A 16,476-nucleotide genomic window follows, 5' to 3' on the forward strand; every position below is an offset into this window, starting at 1 on the left:
AGGAGTGAGTGCCAGTGCTCACGGGTGGTGCTTTCAGCACTGATGACTGTCTCACCCTCCAGAAGGAAATTAAAGAGTAAAAAATAGTAATAAAAAAACCTCTGCTGGCTAGCTGGGAAATTCAAACCCCAGCACCTGCAGGCCAGACCTCCAGATGCAAACAGCTGTGCTGCTGCTGTGATGACTGGGAATTGTGTTCCATGCATCCCAAGGTGCTGCCTGCCAGCAGGGGGGCATCCAGGATGCTGAAGGGAAGGCAGACAGTGAGGTGGATGCTAGGGAGTTTGGTAGTTTCCTTGTATAGGGCTGTTTTTCCCCTCTGCCACAGATTCCAGGTCATCCCTCCTACCTCTTGCACAGCACAGGTGTGGTTACTGCCCTGTAACTGAGGAGATTAATCAATGAAAGGGACCAGGAAAAGCAGAGGGAGGTTCAGTGGGATGATCACAAGCCAAGGGAGAGTTAGGATAGAGAGAGGGATTCCCCAATCAGCTTGGCTGGGGCAGCACAGGAACCTGCACTGTGGGGACCCCAGACACTGTGGCACTGCCATCTGTTCCCAGCCCTTCCTAGCATCCCTGCACTGCCCTGCTGAGCTTGTACCCAGACACAAACACCCATCCTGGCACAGCTGAATGAAGCACCACTGCAGGAGGTGGCATATGCCCCGCTCTGTGCCTGTGTGCCAGTCTTCTCTGTCTCCTCAACTTCTCCATCACAGGATCATTAATGTTGGAAAAAACCTTTAAGGTCAAGTCCAACAGTTAACCCAGCACTGCCAAGCCCAAACAAACCATGTCCCTAGGCACCACATCTATACATTTGTTAACAATCCAGGGATGGTGATTCCACCACTTCCCTGGGCAGCCTGTTCCAGTGCGTGACAACTCTTTTCAGAGAAGAAATTTTTCTTAGCGTTCAGTATAAAAGTCTCTTGGCAGCATTCAAGGTAATTTCCTCTTGTCCCATCACTTGTTACTCAGGAGAAGAGACAGACAACCACTACACCCTCCTTCCAGGTAGTTGTGGAGAGCAACACGGTCCCCCCTGAGCCTCCTTTTCTCCAGGCTGAACACTCCCAGCTCCCTCAGCTGCTCCTCATGGACTCGCTCATCCCTTGGCGGGTCAGTTATGGGTAGAACGAGCCCCTGGCGCTGCCCCCTGCCCCGCAGCGGTTCGCAGGGCGCTGGGGCCGCGGCCGGGCGGGGATGGGGCGGTGAGCGCGGCTTGGCTGCCACCGTGCGGCCGCCGCCCCGGGGAGCCCCGGAACGCTCCGTGCGCCCGAGCCCCGAGCGGCGGGCACTGCCCGGTGCGCTGCGGGCAAGGGAGGAGAGTCGGGGGGAGCGTGGCACCCACAGGGACATTCCAGCTCCCGGCCAGGGGAGACGGAAAATCCAGATGGAGTCGGGGCGGGATGGGGGGGATGGGGGAAGGGGGGCGGGCTGGAAGGACGGGGCGGGTGGGAACAGAGGGGAGGGGATGGTTTAGGGTTTGGTCTCAAGGGAAGGAGGAATATTCCACGCCCGCGGTGCTGACAGCACGGGTGTGGGCGCGGGGTGTCACCTGCCGGAGCGGGGCAGCCGGGGAGTGCCCCGTGCGGATGTTTGCGGAGGGTCGGGGGGTGCCGGGTGCCCATCCCTCCCTGCCGGGCTTTACCTGCGATGATGGCCGGGTTGTTCTGTCCGCCCTCCGCCTTCACCCACAGCTCCAGGGTGAACTCCTCCCGCGGGACCGCGGGCAGCGCCTCCGCCCGCGCCGCCAGCTGCTCCCGGCCGCCCGAGAAGTACAGGGCGGGCAGCGGCCGCTCCCGGGGAGGGTCCGGCACCTGCGGCTCCCGGCCCCGCCGCCTCTCCCCCCGGCTCCGGCCCCGGCCCTCCGGCTCTTCTCCTGCTGCTCCTGCCCTGGCTCCCCGCGGTGTGCGGCCCCGCGGGGCTGCGGCTGCGGGCGCGGCGGGCCCGTGCGGGTACAGCCCGTGCGGGTGGTGCGGGGGCGCGGCGCGGCGGCTCGGAGCCTCCATCCCGCAGCCCGGCACGGCCGGGGGCTCGCCGCGGGCCAGGCTGAGCGCCGCCAGCAGCAGCGCGGCCAGGGGGGCTCCGCCGCGCAGCATCCTCCTGGGCAACCAAGTTTGGGGGCCGGGAGGTGCGGGGCGAGGGGCCGCGCGGGGTTTGGGGCGTTCAGGGGGGCGGCGGGCGGCAGCGCCGGGGCACAGTCCCCCGCCCCCCGCCGCAGCCGCTGCCCCCAACTTTTCCCCGGCGCCGCTCTCCTCCCTTCTGCTCCTGCGAGAGGAGGAGGAGGAAGAGGAGGAGGAGAAGGAAGGCGAGAGCACGGCGGCGGGGACCCCCTGTCTGCCCGCAGCCGGGGCTCCCGGGGCACGGCGGACCCGGCGCGGCTCTCGGCGCTGCCCGGCGCTGCCTGCGGGAGCGGGGGATGCGTTAGTCGCCCTTATCTAGAAAGCCCCGAGGCGCTCCGCTCCCCACCCCCACCTCGAGGAGGGGTGTGGAGGGGGGGCTGCCCTTATTTAAAGATGATTATGTCCAATCTAATAAACCCCGAGCGGAGCATCGCCCTCCCTTCCCTCCGCCCTCCCGGGCGCTGCCCAGGATGCTGGCGGGGAGGGGATGCGGAGGAGACACAACCCTCCGGGCGCTGGGTCCCCTCCGCACCCCCTTCCCGCCCTCGGGGCTTTGGGACGGCACCTGCCCTGTCCCTGCCCGTGTTTGCTCCTGCTGTAGCTCCCACCTCGCCTCCATCCTCCGTCTCCGTCACCTAGAGGGGAGGAAAAGGAGCTGAAAGGAGGGGACAGCCTCCCTCAGCCCTGCCCCAGGCGAGGGGAGAGGTTGTCTTGGACTCGGGGTCCCTCCTCGGCAAGAGATTTTTCTGTTCTTGCTTTTATTTTTTTTTTTTTCCTTTCCCAAACAATGACACGTGCAGAAAGGTGGGGTGGAGTTGCCTTGTCTGAGCAAGCCACATCCGAAAGCCAAAAAATCCCCTATGAATGCACCAAGGGAGTGGGCAGCAGTGTGAGAAGCATCTCGCCCACCCTCTGCCGGAGGGTACAGCACCAACCACACAGCGCTGCTAGGGAGAGTTTCTCAGAGCATGCAGGTGAGAAAACAAACCCCCAAAGTTTCCTCTTGCTTCCCAAGACTCCCTCACACCAACACATGGCATAGGAGACTAGCAAAACTTCAGCAAGGAGATTCAGTGCAATGAGAAGTTTTTCGTGCTTCCTTTTCATTATTATTATTTTATATATAATTTTTTTTCACTCCCAAGCACTATCTGTGGCGGTGTGAAGCAGGGTTGCCAGCGAAAGCTGGGAGGCCCATTCCAGGGTACAGCCTTTCAAACCAGCAAGGCAGCAGGGAAGGGATTTAAGAATGAACGGCAGGAGCTGGCTCTGTGGGGCTGGGGCTGGGCAGATTTTTTGTCTTCTCAGGGTGGGAGGGTGATGGGAATAAGGGTGGGGGACTGGTGCCTTTAGTCAGGGGGAGATAGAAAAAATGCAGAGCTGGAAAATCTCAGGGTTAGGAGGGGTGAGCACAGTGCTGCCCGGGAAGGAGGAAGGTGGGTGTGAGCACACAGAGAGGTGAGGGCTGGGCTGGCAGGGTGTGAGGAGGAAGAGAGCACACAAGGGAGCCAACAAGGCCAGGCAGAGCAAGGATGGCTCATGCAAAGCTGCTCCAGCAACTCCCGAGGACATTTGTGGTGTGAGCCACATCCAAGCACAACACCAACGCCCATGGCTCGTGGGGAGGTGCTGAGGAGGGGTCTGCAGCTCTCCTGCCTGCACCCCCTGCCCCAGAGCCCATCCACTGGCAATGGGGGCATGGGGACAGTCCTGCTCAGGGCCTGGCACTGGAGAGGTGGCCCAGCAAGTGTTGTCCTGGGGCCAATGCCAGCAAGCAGTGCTCACAGTGAGTATTCATTCAGGAATGAACCAGGCTCCTGACAGCTCTGTCTACCAGGGCCTGATAAGAGAGGATCCCACGGGATGGCTAATTTTGAATGGTGGTGACTTTATTAAGAGGCTGTTTGTCATCTTGCCACACAACATTCTCCCCCAGGTACTCCAGGGCAGCAAGACCCTCAGCTGCCATCCAAGAGGGTCAGCAGCACTGCCTCCTCAGGGACAGCCTAGCTGGGATGAATCCAGCACCAAAGCAACAAAACCCTCCAGAAGTGCACCCAGGCAGGGGCTCTATATATAGGCTCTGGCCTGGGCTATGCTGCTCCCTTGACAGAATGACACCCACAAACAAATAGCTCTGCTCTGCAATCGCTCTGCAGGGTTGGGATGGACCAGGAGCTGCAAAGCCCACCAAGGAGCCCAGTTCCTGGGGAAAAGATGGGCAACAGCAGAGGAAGGCTCCTTGCCATGCCAAGCCCCTGTCTTCCCCTGCTCTGCCTGTCCAAGCCTGAGTCTGTCCGGATTTAGGAACCACTGGAGCAGGAAGCTGAGACTGTGAATCATCATCCCATGTTGGCTCCTGAGCACTCTCCACCCAGGCAGGTTCCCCTGGCAATCCCTGCCAATGTGGGGCTGGTGAGGATGAGGATGGCAGGACAATGGGCTCAGCATCTGGGGAAGAGACATGCTGGGATGCTGTTCCCATCCCAGCACCACTGTGGGCTACAGGGTAAATCCCTGTCATTTGGGTAATTTTTTAATAATTTCCTTTAAAAACAAAAGCAAAACAAAAAAACAAACCAAAAACTCAACAAAAACAAAACAAAAGACCCCACAATTAACTGCCCAGTGAGATGATTTCCCTGCCTGTGAACCTGTGATGAGAAGACTGGTCCTGTGAATAAGGTGGGGATTCCAGGGTGACCAACTAGTGGCAATGGGCCCTCAGCATGTTTTCTGTCTCTCAGGGAACCAGAATGGGCATCTGTTGGAGATCCCAGCTCAGAGCCAGGCCCTCTTGGCTAAGGAATGCAACAGCCCTGGCATCTTCCATGGAGATGATCCTCGCAGGCGGGGTGCCACTGCCGTTCAGATCTGATAATGATAAAAGATGCCGGGTGGGAGGAAGGAGGAGGGCAGAGGGGTATCAGAGGGTCAGTTTATTCCTCAGCCCTTCCCCACTCGTTGTCCTTGCTGGCATGTCCCTGTTCTTTGGACCCTCTGGGCTGTCAGTCAGGGTTATTTGGGGTATTTGGGGATTGGATAAGACAGGCTGATGATGGGAAGGAACAGGGGGCCGGGAGCCTCTAGAAGGAGGCAGGGGAAGGGGGGAGCCCCATCAAAGTGAGTGAGGGCTCTGGGGTGGCCCCAGCACAGGAGTGAGGTACCCAGGGCTGGTTCAGCCCACACTGGGGGAAGGTGTGGGGAGCACTACAGGGGGAATGGACAAGATGACCTCTAAAGGACCCTTCCAGCCCAAACTATTCTATGATTCTAGGATTTAGCTGGAGCAGAGGCTGAGCCTTGCTTTTCCCCACGCCTGTCAAAAACCATCAACAAAAGCCTTCCTCTCCCTCCACTCCTCCTCAGGAAACCACCAGTGATCTTGACATGGGAATAAAGGCTCGGGGAGAATCCAGCCTTTTTGTTCGCGGCCAGGCAGCCAAATCCTCCGAGCCTGAGACAGCAAGCCTGAGCAATCAAAGGCACGAGCAAGAGCTGACCCTGCTCAGGGCACAGCCCCAGCCCTCCCTCCTCGCCCTCCCCAGCTCCCCTGCCTTTCCCAAGCAGATTAGGAGGCTGTTCAAACACTCAGGACCCCCGGAGGTCAGAGACTCTGGCCTCCCGCACCAGAGGTTTGTTTGGGAACTCGCTGAGTTTCCTGCTTCTGGTGGGTCTGGAGATAAGTCCTGGTGTGCAGCCACTGTCTGTCTGCTGCCAGCGCCGGTAGGAGCCCACAGGCACACACTGAAAAACCAGCAAAAAGCTCCAGAGTCGTGCAATCAAGGGATCACAGAACGGTTTGGATTGGAAGAGACTGCAAAGATCATTTAGTTCCACCCTCTTGCCATGGGCAGGGACACCTTCCACTATCCCAGGTTGCTCCAAGAATGGTCCAGGTTTGCCTGGACCAGGTCCTGTCCGACCTGGCTTTGGGCACTTCCAGGGATCCAGGGCAGCCACAGCTTCTCTGGGCACCCTGTGCCAGGGCCTCCCCACACTCACAGGGCAGGGTTTCTTCCTAATATCTGAATCAAAACCTACTTTCTTTCACTTAAAAGTCATCTCCCTTGTCCTATCACTAGATGCCCTTGTCAAAATTCCTGTTCCCTGCGTGTTTGTGCCTTGCAGATGAACACCTCTTGTAAGGGATGAAAGACAATCACAGAGACCTCCCACAGGCACTCCCCTGGATTCCCCATGGCCTGGGGGCTGGGTTCCCCTCACCCTGCAGCACCCAGTGAGCTTTCCCTGTGCTGTTCAGTCCCATGAGTTTGGTGACAACAATTCCTCTGCTGAATTCACCTGTACCTGCCCCAAGGCTTTAACGGGCCCCATACATGACCTCAACTCCTCTGGCAATGGAGCCAAGGAATGAATTTAAACAACAGCAAAGGATGTGTCTGCTGCCTCATCCTCACCCCTCACACCTGCCTCCTCCCCTGTGCTCCACAGCCTGTGGGTTGCCCTGGGTAGCAGGAATGCAGGGATCCATGGTGGCAGCCAACTAGCCAGGCTGTCGCTGGGGAATCAGCTGAGGTGCTTGGAAGCTGGTTCATTGCTTCACCACCAGCTGCAGCAATTTCAGAGCAGCTTTGGACATCCTGCTGGGGCCCTGAGCTGCAGCAGAGCTGTGCTTTGGATGGTTCTTGCGAGCTTCCAGTAAAAACCATTTTCTTCCAGTTGGGAGGTGAGGATGGTGAAGATTCTCAGCAGTTCACTCACATCTCTGCACAGGGAAGACATTCCCTGCACAACAGCCTCCAAGGATCTTCCTGCATCCTGAAGTTTCACACTTCACCAAGAACTTGCAGGTGCTAAATTAAGATCTGCTAGAGAACAGGGCATGACCTTTGCCAGACAGGGTGTCTCAGATATTGAAAATTTTTCCAGCTGCTGACAAAAGGCAGGGACTTATCTCCCTTTATGTAATGTAGCCCTTCTAGCAGCCAAGGAGGAAAAGCATACATGAAAAAGCAGGGGGGGAATGGAATCTAGCTTCTCACTTCCGTTCTGCTGCTGTTATTGGGGAGCTTCAGCCCCATAAAGTCAGGATAGTCCAAGCACAGCTCTATCCCAGCTCAGGGGGAAGTGCTTTGCCAAGGGATGCCTGCAGCAGAGGCAGGATCCCAGAGGAGCTGTGCAGGTCCCAAAGGGAGAAGCATGTTGGTGCAAACACAGCAGGGACCCACTCAGACTTTCAGAATCCCACCCCAGCAGAGCCCAATCTGCTGGCAGGAGCTCCAGGAGAGCACTGCTACACTCATGGCAGCCCTGATGGCCAGAATAATGACACAATCTTGCTGCATTTTCATCACCGTGTGCCCACACCAACATCTGCTCGCTAATCCCGGTTGGAAACGCTGCTCACACGATAGCATCGCTTCCTTATCGAGCACGACTTCCCCTGTAGGAGGGTCAGAGCAATTACCTGTGCAAAGCTCCACCATCTCCTGATAGCCTTCACCCTGCTCCTGCATTGTCAGACGCTTTCCGTGTGTCACCCAGACAGAAAAGCCATTTGCTAGAGCCAGCTGACAAGGCATGAAGTGAACACATTTAATCTGGCACTGGTATCTGAAGGACGAGGGAAGGCAGAAATGGCTTGTGCCACCTCAGAGCAGATGCAAAGCTCAGCAGTTCCTCAAAATTCACATTTTAAGATCTCTCATCTGGCCCCAGCCAGGGAACAGCTGGAAGGAAAGGAGCAGAAGTAAACAAGCACAATGGCTGGGGTGGAGGCAAAGGGGCTGTATTTAACTTTTACCTCAAGGTAAAACAGGATTTTTGGTACTGTGAATTAGAGGTGCCACCTTATTGTTGATCCAAAACTCACTGTCATTGGGGCATCCTCTGTCCTGCAGAGAACCTGCTTTGTCATTTGGCAGTGAGCAATAAAACGAAGCACAAAAGAGCCAGACTCAGCCCTTAAAAGCTGGCCAGCAGGGTTTTAAGTATCTGGGGTTTGGACAAGTTCATCACAACAAGGAAACACCTCTGCCTTCCCTATTTATTTTTAGAACAGACATATAAAAATAGACTTTACAGAAGAGCCACAGGCAGGGGAGAAAAGGGGATGGAGCCACATGTCAGCTGCCAAAGAAGCTCACAGCCTCCAGCTCACAACTGTGCTGTGGACCTGTCACTCTGCCATTCATGTCCCACCTTTAAACCCTAGTTAAAATGTGAAAGAAAAGATGAGCACATACACGCACAAAAGAGAAAAAAAGTGGTTATCCCAGGCTGGGGATATGACACCTATTGGTTTTTATTGGACAAGGAAAAAGAGCAAGAGATGAACTCTGGCACCATCCAGTATCCAGCAAGTTTTCAGCTGCTTTTTAGTTTGTTTGTTGGATGTTCATTTGCCATAGGACTTGCACTGGGATGTGTCCTGCCATGTTGTGCCTCCTGTGCTGGTTAGCTGAAGCCCTTGAATCTTTGGTTTTGTGCTCCTGAGCCCTTCAGTGTCTCTGTCAATGGTGGTGTGATGATGGTCACTCTGTGGCCCACCTCAAGCACAGAGACACCCAAGGATGTTTGGTGTTTTGCTCCTGAGGTGTTTGTCGCATTTTTTATCCAATCTTAACCCCACTGCCACCTTAAAACCTTCTCAACCAGAGTGTCCACCTCAGCTGTTGAGCAGAAGAGGGCAAAGCACAGGTGTAAAAGCCTTGGTCAGGACAAGCTCTTGCTGGCAAGGACCATACCTTCCAAATCAGAACCTTCCTCAGTGCTAAAACCCATTGGATGTTTGTAGCCTGCTCTCATAGTCTTCATCTCAGCTCAGTCAGACCTAATTGGCTGTTTTATCTTTATCCCTAGGTCAGGTTTTCCCCTCAACCATTTCTATGACTTCTTTTGGAGCTGTAAATGCATGAGTGATCCCTGGTTGAGAGGGGTTACTCAAAGCCATCTCTCACCTCCCTTTTGTTGCCATTGGCAGAGCTGGCCAGCAGCACTTCCCGCTCCTGCCAGACTCACTGTGCTGGCAGGAACAGGAAAAATGCAGGAATCCCAGTCTGGGGAGAGCCAGCAAAATCAGTGATCTATCACTTGGGATGCAAACCTCCTGGGCAAGGTCTTTCCAGTTAAAGGTGAAGAGGAGAGGCTGTTTGTGCCATGTCCTCCCTGTGCAATCCTCCAGCTCCTGAATCTGCTGCTGGAGAGTCCCCTGCAGCTCAGTGTAGCCATGCAGTCAAGCTCCCACATCATCTCCTTCTGCAGCCCATTGCTGCAGCTCTACCACCATCACCCACAGTGATCCTTTCCCTCCTTGCCCTCTCCAGGGCCCTGGAGAGTCTGGAAGCGTGCCATGTCCCACAGTGCTTCCCAGCTGGGCCTGGAGGCCCTAGGCCAGGCAGGAGGAGCTCAGGGATGCAGCAGTTCCTGAGCATCACCCACTGCCCAGCGGGGTCTGTGCCTTTGTGCTGTTCCTGGCCAGAGCACAGCTCCCCAGCATTGCCACCAGGGACTGTGCAGGAACATGCTGCTGCGCTGACTGAGGGCAGCTGAGAAGAAAGATAAAGCTAAAGCCTCATTTTGCTGGGATATTGGCATGCTGGCACTCATGCAACCCTCTTAGTTCAAGCTGGTTTTCTGCGAAAAAACCTCAGATCAAACTCATCCAGCAAAATCCCTGAATACAGAGAGTTGTCCCTGTAAGAGGCTATTTGGCAGCACTGCTGTCCCAGGCCAGTTTGAGGGATTAAAACAAAAAGACCCTTTTGCCGGTACAGAAGATCATCAGCATTGGCTGTATTTTTCCCGTGCTGGGGAAAACGTGCTTTTCCAACCTGCTGCTGCCCCTGGGCTGAGCGGGCATCCTGCCTAGATGGGTTTCCCTGCCCTCACAGGACTGCTTTCCCCTGCCAGGCTGCCAAAGCACCACCAGCAGCACTGGAGGCTCAGATGTGTCCGCATGCCACCCGAGGCGGCGATGGGAGCGGGTGCAGGGAACCCCCCGGAGAAGGTGCTGCGGTTCTTGGTCTCCCCCCAGTGACCAGACCACATATGACAAAGCAGCAGGTCTGGCTCATGCTGGGGATTTACATCGCCACGAGCAGAGCTGCTGGTGTGTGATTACCAGGTAATTATTCTGATCATTATTTCCCGGAATCCTCGCCGCGAGCAAAGCCCTCTCGCTGATGTGCAGGCTTGTGGTGCCGCTTTTGGAAACAAGACTCTATTTCTCCCATACACCAGCACTAGAAATGTATATATTCATTCATTAAGGAGCACTGACACCACCGTGGCAAATGACCTGTCAAGACTGACAGCAGGAAGTAAGTCACTGCCTCTGAGCCTGCACTCTTAATGTAATTAGAGTCCTCTGTTTGGAATTCGTTGTTAATTAATATTCATGCTCTGTTCCCCATCTGCCATTCCATGTTACTGGATCCTTCTGAGATTGATCAGAGGGATATTATGGCAGCAAGCAGATAGAGAAAGAGGGATTGCCTGGTGGGAAGGGATTGAATCAGTTTTAGGTAGAGGAGCAGAATTACATCCAGGACCCCAAATGCTCTGGGAGGGAATTGCTGAAGCATCATCCTGGCTTGCTGTGTTGCTGAGGGCAAATAAAAGGGATGGTGAGAATGATGGATTGAAAGACGGACACCACTGCCTGGCTCCTGGAGTCTCTCAGCCCTCAGAGGGAGGTGAGAAGCATCTCTGGAGCTGGGTGCTGAGGATGAGCTGGCAGCTGGTGCTGTGACTGAAGTGTAATTGAGATGAGTCCACTTGCTGGCCCTTGTGGTTTGGCCTGGGGGAGCAGCCAGGGCAGCCCAGCCCCATGAGCCAGGCCCACAGCTCAGTTATTTGGGGGTGGAGGCTCAGAGGGAGTTCTCCACACTCACTTGGGCATAGGGAAGACACAGACGTGTGGGGTGTCAATGGATACCGAGAGATTTTCCCAATCTAGGGCAGGGCATGAGAGGATATCTGCAGGGGAACAGGCCAGCTTCTCAGTGTGGGCACAGCCCTTGCAGTGACAACACACCAGGTGCTCCCCTTACAGCAGGACATGGGCTGGCCCTGGCCCTGGATGGGCCCTGAGAGCTTGCCCCATCCCTGCACAGGCTGGGAGTCTCCTCCTGTCTGAGCTGCAGCCCCTGCAGCATTTCCACAAGTGCTCAGCATGGATCCCAACACAGTCAGAACACCCACGGGAACAGCCACAACTCCTGTACCAAAAATACTGAAACCAGGCACACACTGTCCACTGCTCTGGGTGGGAAAGATGTCCCCATGTCCCAGCCTGAGAACCTAGGGGTTACTATCCCACTGAGCACATGGGCTGCTGTAAATGCAGCGCTCAGCAGCATGAAGAGGCCAGGCTGGAGATGCAATGGCCCTGGTAGTGGCCCTGTAACACCCCATGGCCCCATCTCCCGGTGCTGGAGGGATGTCCCTCATATTGACCCATATCACCCCATAGCAAGATGCTGGAGGTGCCAGAGCTGAGAATCCTCCTCCTGAAGAGCCCTCCTGTTCCTGGGATAGCAGATGGTCTGTGGTTGGTGCAGACAGGTTGGCAGCTGGAAGGCAGGCCTTGCAGTCAGCCTCTCTCAGCAAGAGGGCACTGCCCCTCTCCCTTTCCTGGACACCTCTTCTTCCCCAGGAAAGGTGTCACAGGCACAGGTTATCTCAGGATGGAGGTTCCCAAAGGACCAGAGGGACTGGGGCTCTCAGCCAAGCCCTGAGTGACAATGGCTGTGTCACGGGAGAACTATACATGGGGTTTCCTCTATTAACAAAGTCCATTTTGAATGGTTTCTAGATCCTTAAACACAATCATAGGGCTCAAATTGGACTCACCCTGCTCTGAAAGCCAAGTCCTCCCCGTACCTCCTGTTTATATAGGAACAATCAAAGTGATTTATTCATCTGCCTAAAGCATGGAAGCTCTTTGGGCATCCATCCATTATCCTTATCTATGTGTCCTAGCTAGGAGCTGAGCAATCCATCTTAGCCACCCTAATGCATGCCAAAAGGCTCCGTGTGCTCCAGGAGGGCTCTGCTGGGGCTGGCTTTCAGCAGCGTCAACACAACTCCATTGACGTCAGCCAGAGCCACCTGGTGTCACCCTCCAGAAAATTACAGCCCAGGACGGGCAGATCCAAGGTGGGCACTGAAGGGATTTGTGGTTGTCATCAGGACTGGATGTGCCACCAGGCTTGCTATGGACCTTGTGGCCTCAGTGTGCAAATAGCACAGTTAAGCCAGAGAACTTCTTGATTCTCCTGATTAAATGGCAAAATACGACCAGTGGTGTGGTCCTGGGTTATCATCTTCTCATCTGTGACGGACAGATCTCTCTGCTCCTGTGCCACATGGGTAACCAGCAGTGGCAGCTGCACCCTGGCTCTCCACCAGCCCTGCCTGGGTGTCACAGACACATTTTATAAAAAAGCTTTTGCTAGGATTTTTCTCCTGAGAAGCTGAGAGGCCTCAGAGATGAAATGTAAACAATGATTATCTGCTGCTGTGGAATGCAACAGGTTTTGATTGGTTTCATGTGGTTGTTTTTAATTTATGGCCAATCACAGGTCCAGCTGTCTCAGACTCTCTGGTCAGTCACAAGATTTTGTTATCATTCCATTCCCTTCCTTGCTAGCCTTCTGATGAAATCCTTTCTTCTATTCTTTTAGTATAGTTTTAATATATAATTTTCTTTTAACATAATATATATCATAAAATGATAAATCAGCCTTCTGAAACATGAAGTCAAGATTCTCATCTCTTTCCAGGTTTGTCCTGGGACCGCTGCAAACACCACCACACCTGGGATGTTGCAGAGGGGCTCAGGGGGTGTCTCAGGTAATAGCATGGTGCTGCCCTCCTGCCTCATGGGGAAGAGATGTTCCAAACCTTGTACAAAGTGTAGCACTGTGAGGATGTTAAAGCCCTGGAAGTGTTGAAGGCCAGGCTGGACAGGGCTTGGAGCAACTGGGTCTAGAGAAAAGTGTCCCTGCCCACAGCAGGAGTGTTGTAACAAGATGGTCTTTAAAGGTCCCTTCAAAACCAAACCAGTCTGTGGTTCTATGATCTATGGTCATCAGAAATCTGCTCATAAAATGTGTTATCACCTCCCTTCTCATCTTTCCACAAAGACAAACAGCTGTGATAAGCTGAAGCTCCTTGTATGCAGCAGGCAGGTGCCCAGCCAGGAGAAGTGGGATTTGTGCACTCTGTCCCACTGTCTGCTGTCATTCTGGGTTCTGTGGGGACGGTTCAGTCCCACAGCCATGGACTGGAGAGTGCTGAGACTCAGTCACGCAGGAGACATGGAGAGTCTCCATCCTGCACTGGGGCTGCACACCCTGTGGTGGGCACCTCTTGGTCAGTACAACCTCTGCAGAAACTATAAACTAAGAAAAACAATTCTAGAAGCTTAAATATACTGCCCAAGGCACAGTGTCCTTCTAAAGAAACCAGGAAGGGTTTGTAGCTCCCCATCCCAAGAGGGGACTCTCGCCGAATTTCACCTCTTCAGATAAAGCACAGGGTGAAGGAGTTTTCCCAAGGAAATTCAGGAAGAGTGTTTGGTCACAGGCAAACCAAATGGTTTTCCCATGGCTTCTCTCTCAGAAAAAACTGACCCAGTTTGGCTGAAATCTTTCACGGAAATTCAGGTTGAGGCAAATCCCTGAGAGACAATTTCTGCCTAAATGTCTGGGCTTTGGCATTGTCCTAACTAATGGGAAACACAGCCCCATAATGGGAAGTATTGGGCAGTTTTAGTAACAAGCAGTGTTATCTGCTTGTTTAGTAACAAGCAGTGTTATCTGTCTACAATAAAACAATTAATTTTTGTTATTTTCCCTCTTTGAAGAGGATTTGTAGACTGAGGGTCAGGGGAGAGAGAGAAGACCAAAAAAAAAAGGAGAAGCAATGGAATTAGCCAAGCACCTCCAGACTTGAATCCCTCCAGATCTGTGACAGCACCTGGCAGAGCAAGGAGAAGTGCTAAAGGCTGTGGATGGGACACCTCTGAGCTCATCTAATGAAGAGGGAAAAGACTCCTGCCACTGCCATCTCTGAGCAGGCAATATAAAAGGAAGTTCCTGGCTCATGGAGGACAAACACAGGGTGGTAGGAGTAGGGCAGCAGCACTTCCAAATAACAGTCCTGGAGAGGGAAAATTGGGTGTTTTCACAGTATTTGAGACCATTTTCATCTCTGCAGAGTGGGCAACCAATGCTCATGTTGGGATTGTCCATTGCATTGGTGAATGTGGTTTGCAGCCTGCCTGAAAGCAGGATGCCCACAAATTATTGTGGAAGTGCTCATTTTGGAAAGATTCCAGCCTGAGGAATTAATGGTTTGGAATACCTGGAGAAGCTCTAGGTAAGCACCTAAAATTTGGGGAACCAAGGCAGACCCAGACCCTTCAGACCAGTGCCTACAGGGGGGTACCAGGCAGCACAACTTATTTCCCCACTTCTGCAGCCAACTTCATTGGTTGAAATGGGGTGAAATGATCCCCCTTACCATGGACCTCCTTCAGTGCCACCATGGCTGGATGGGGCACAGGCACTGAGCATCACTGCTGCTGCACTCGTGCTGTCTGACCCAGTGAACCACCAAGATGTTTTGAGCCATGTCTGGCTGCCTTCTGGAAATTCCTGGGTAGATTGTGCCAAAAGATCACCCAGGTTTGACAAATTTAGCTTGCTGTAGTGTCAGATGACTCTGTCCACAAGCCAGGTTGATTTCATGGCCACTGTAAGAGCAGGGACAATAACCACAAGCTTAGAGAGAAACTCACAAGCCAAAAAGGTGGTTTTGTGCAAAGAAACACCCTTCACTGAGCTTAAGTCAAGCAATGAAATATTCATAGGACACTAAAGCAGTGGGCTCCCTGGCTGCCTCCTTATGGGAATCCAATAATACTGGAGACAGCCTTAATTCAATATTCAAAAAGCCTCTTTCTCTTTCCCTCTCCATCTCCTCAATGTCTCTTTGGGTTCAGAGATCTTTTGGAAACCTCAGCTTTATATGCTGGATGCATTAGTGGAGAGGAGGAATGGGGGGAGAAGGAGTGGGAGCACAAAGATGGGGATCACACACAGGACAGCTGGGGATTTCTGGTCCCCAGGAATCCTGAGGGTACTTGGCTGCAGGATCTGAGCCAGCTCTTCCCAAAATATTTCATCGTTGCATGGCTTTTTGGGGGCAAGGCCCACACCTGTGCTCAGACATGGCTGGTTAGGAGTGAGCTCTGGTCCAAGAGCTGTGTGACCATGGTTGTGTGGTCCTGTGTCCCCACAGACAGACTCACTGCAAAACAGGATGCCTGGCTCAGCTGCAGGGAATGTCAACAGTGCTGAGACCATTTTTGGTTCGGATCTATTCTGCAAAAAGAAGTCACTGAAGAGGGAGGGAGCCTTTGTCCACCAGCACAGACTGAAAATTGGGATAGGTGCTCACAAGGATAAAGCCCTGAAGACCCAACGACCTGGCTGCTGTTCTCATGGACAGTCACCACCAGCCAGGATGAGGACATGGATGCTGGCAGGGCTTGGCTGAGCCATTTGGGGCTTCCCAGTTGCTGCTGATGCTGCAGATCTTGATCCCTGACCTGGAAGAGCAATCCTGACATCCTCCTCCTCGTTTTAGAAGGAGGCAGAGGTCATGTTTTGGGTGGAATTGCACTGCGCTAACCTCCAGAAGTCAATACTGACATACAACCACTCCAGGCCAGGAGATGGGCACTGTTTCATGCTGCAGCTGGATCCTACCTACTGCTGGTAGGACCTTTCTTGCAGTGTGGGAAGGGACAATACCCAGGGTTGCAACCAAGGCACCTCCAGCTACTGAAGGTCCAGGGAATTGCTTGCTGACTCTCCCCCATATAAAAATAGAGGTAACAAAGGATATGAGCAGTGGGGCCTGGCTTTCCACACCATCCACGGACACCATGGGTGCTGGATGCTGTAGATGCTGAAGCTTCACACACCTCAGACAAATTCAGGGAAGAAAGTCCCCCATTTGTCATCTGTAGCTTTGAATGACAATGCTTTATACATGTCAGTGAAAGTAAAGATTTAGAAGAGCAACAGCTTTCCAAGCACTTAGTGCAGTATTCCCCCCACTCCCCATCCTGCCCAGAATTCTTTCCCGGAGACTATTTAAAATCCAATTATTTACTCCACAATGAACTGGTTATTTGGTTTCTTCTGGCATCTCCCAGTCACGAATGCCCTTGAGCAGATCAGTTTCAACCTTTGGAAAACCTTTCTATTAAGCATTTGATCTCGTCAAGCTCTTTTTATAGCCACTCTTAAAGCTAAGTGGGAGCCACTAGAAGGTTACCTGCCCTGCTGGAGTATGCAGGCAGA

The 16,476-nt window shown here is 53.7% G+C and overlaps 1 protein-coding gene across 1 annotated transcript in view; it reads right to left on the reverse strand.

The window, feature by feature from the left end:
• PAPPA2 (pappalysin 2) overlaps positions 1-2,107 on the reverse strand; it is an 87,080-nt gene extending 84,973 nt beyond the window's left edge. The window contains exon 1 of the mRNA XM_063165408.1: positions 1,657-2,107. Within this exon, the coding sequence (XP_063021478.1) occupies positions 1,657-2,107 (451 nt within the window). The remainder of the gene's footprint in view (positions 1-1,656) is intronic.
• Positions 2,108-16,476: the final 14,369 nt, after the last annotated feature.

The sequence above is a fragment of the Melospiza melodia genome, chromosome 11 (assembly GCF_035770615.1).
Source record: "Melospiza melodia melodia isolate bMelMel2 chromosome 11, bMelMel2.pri, whole genome shotgun sequence".
NCBI classification, from domain to species: domain Eukaryota; kingdom Metazoa; phylum Chordata; class Aves; order Passeriformes; family Passerellidae; genus Melospiza; species Melospiza melodia.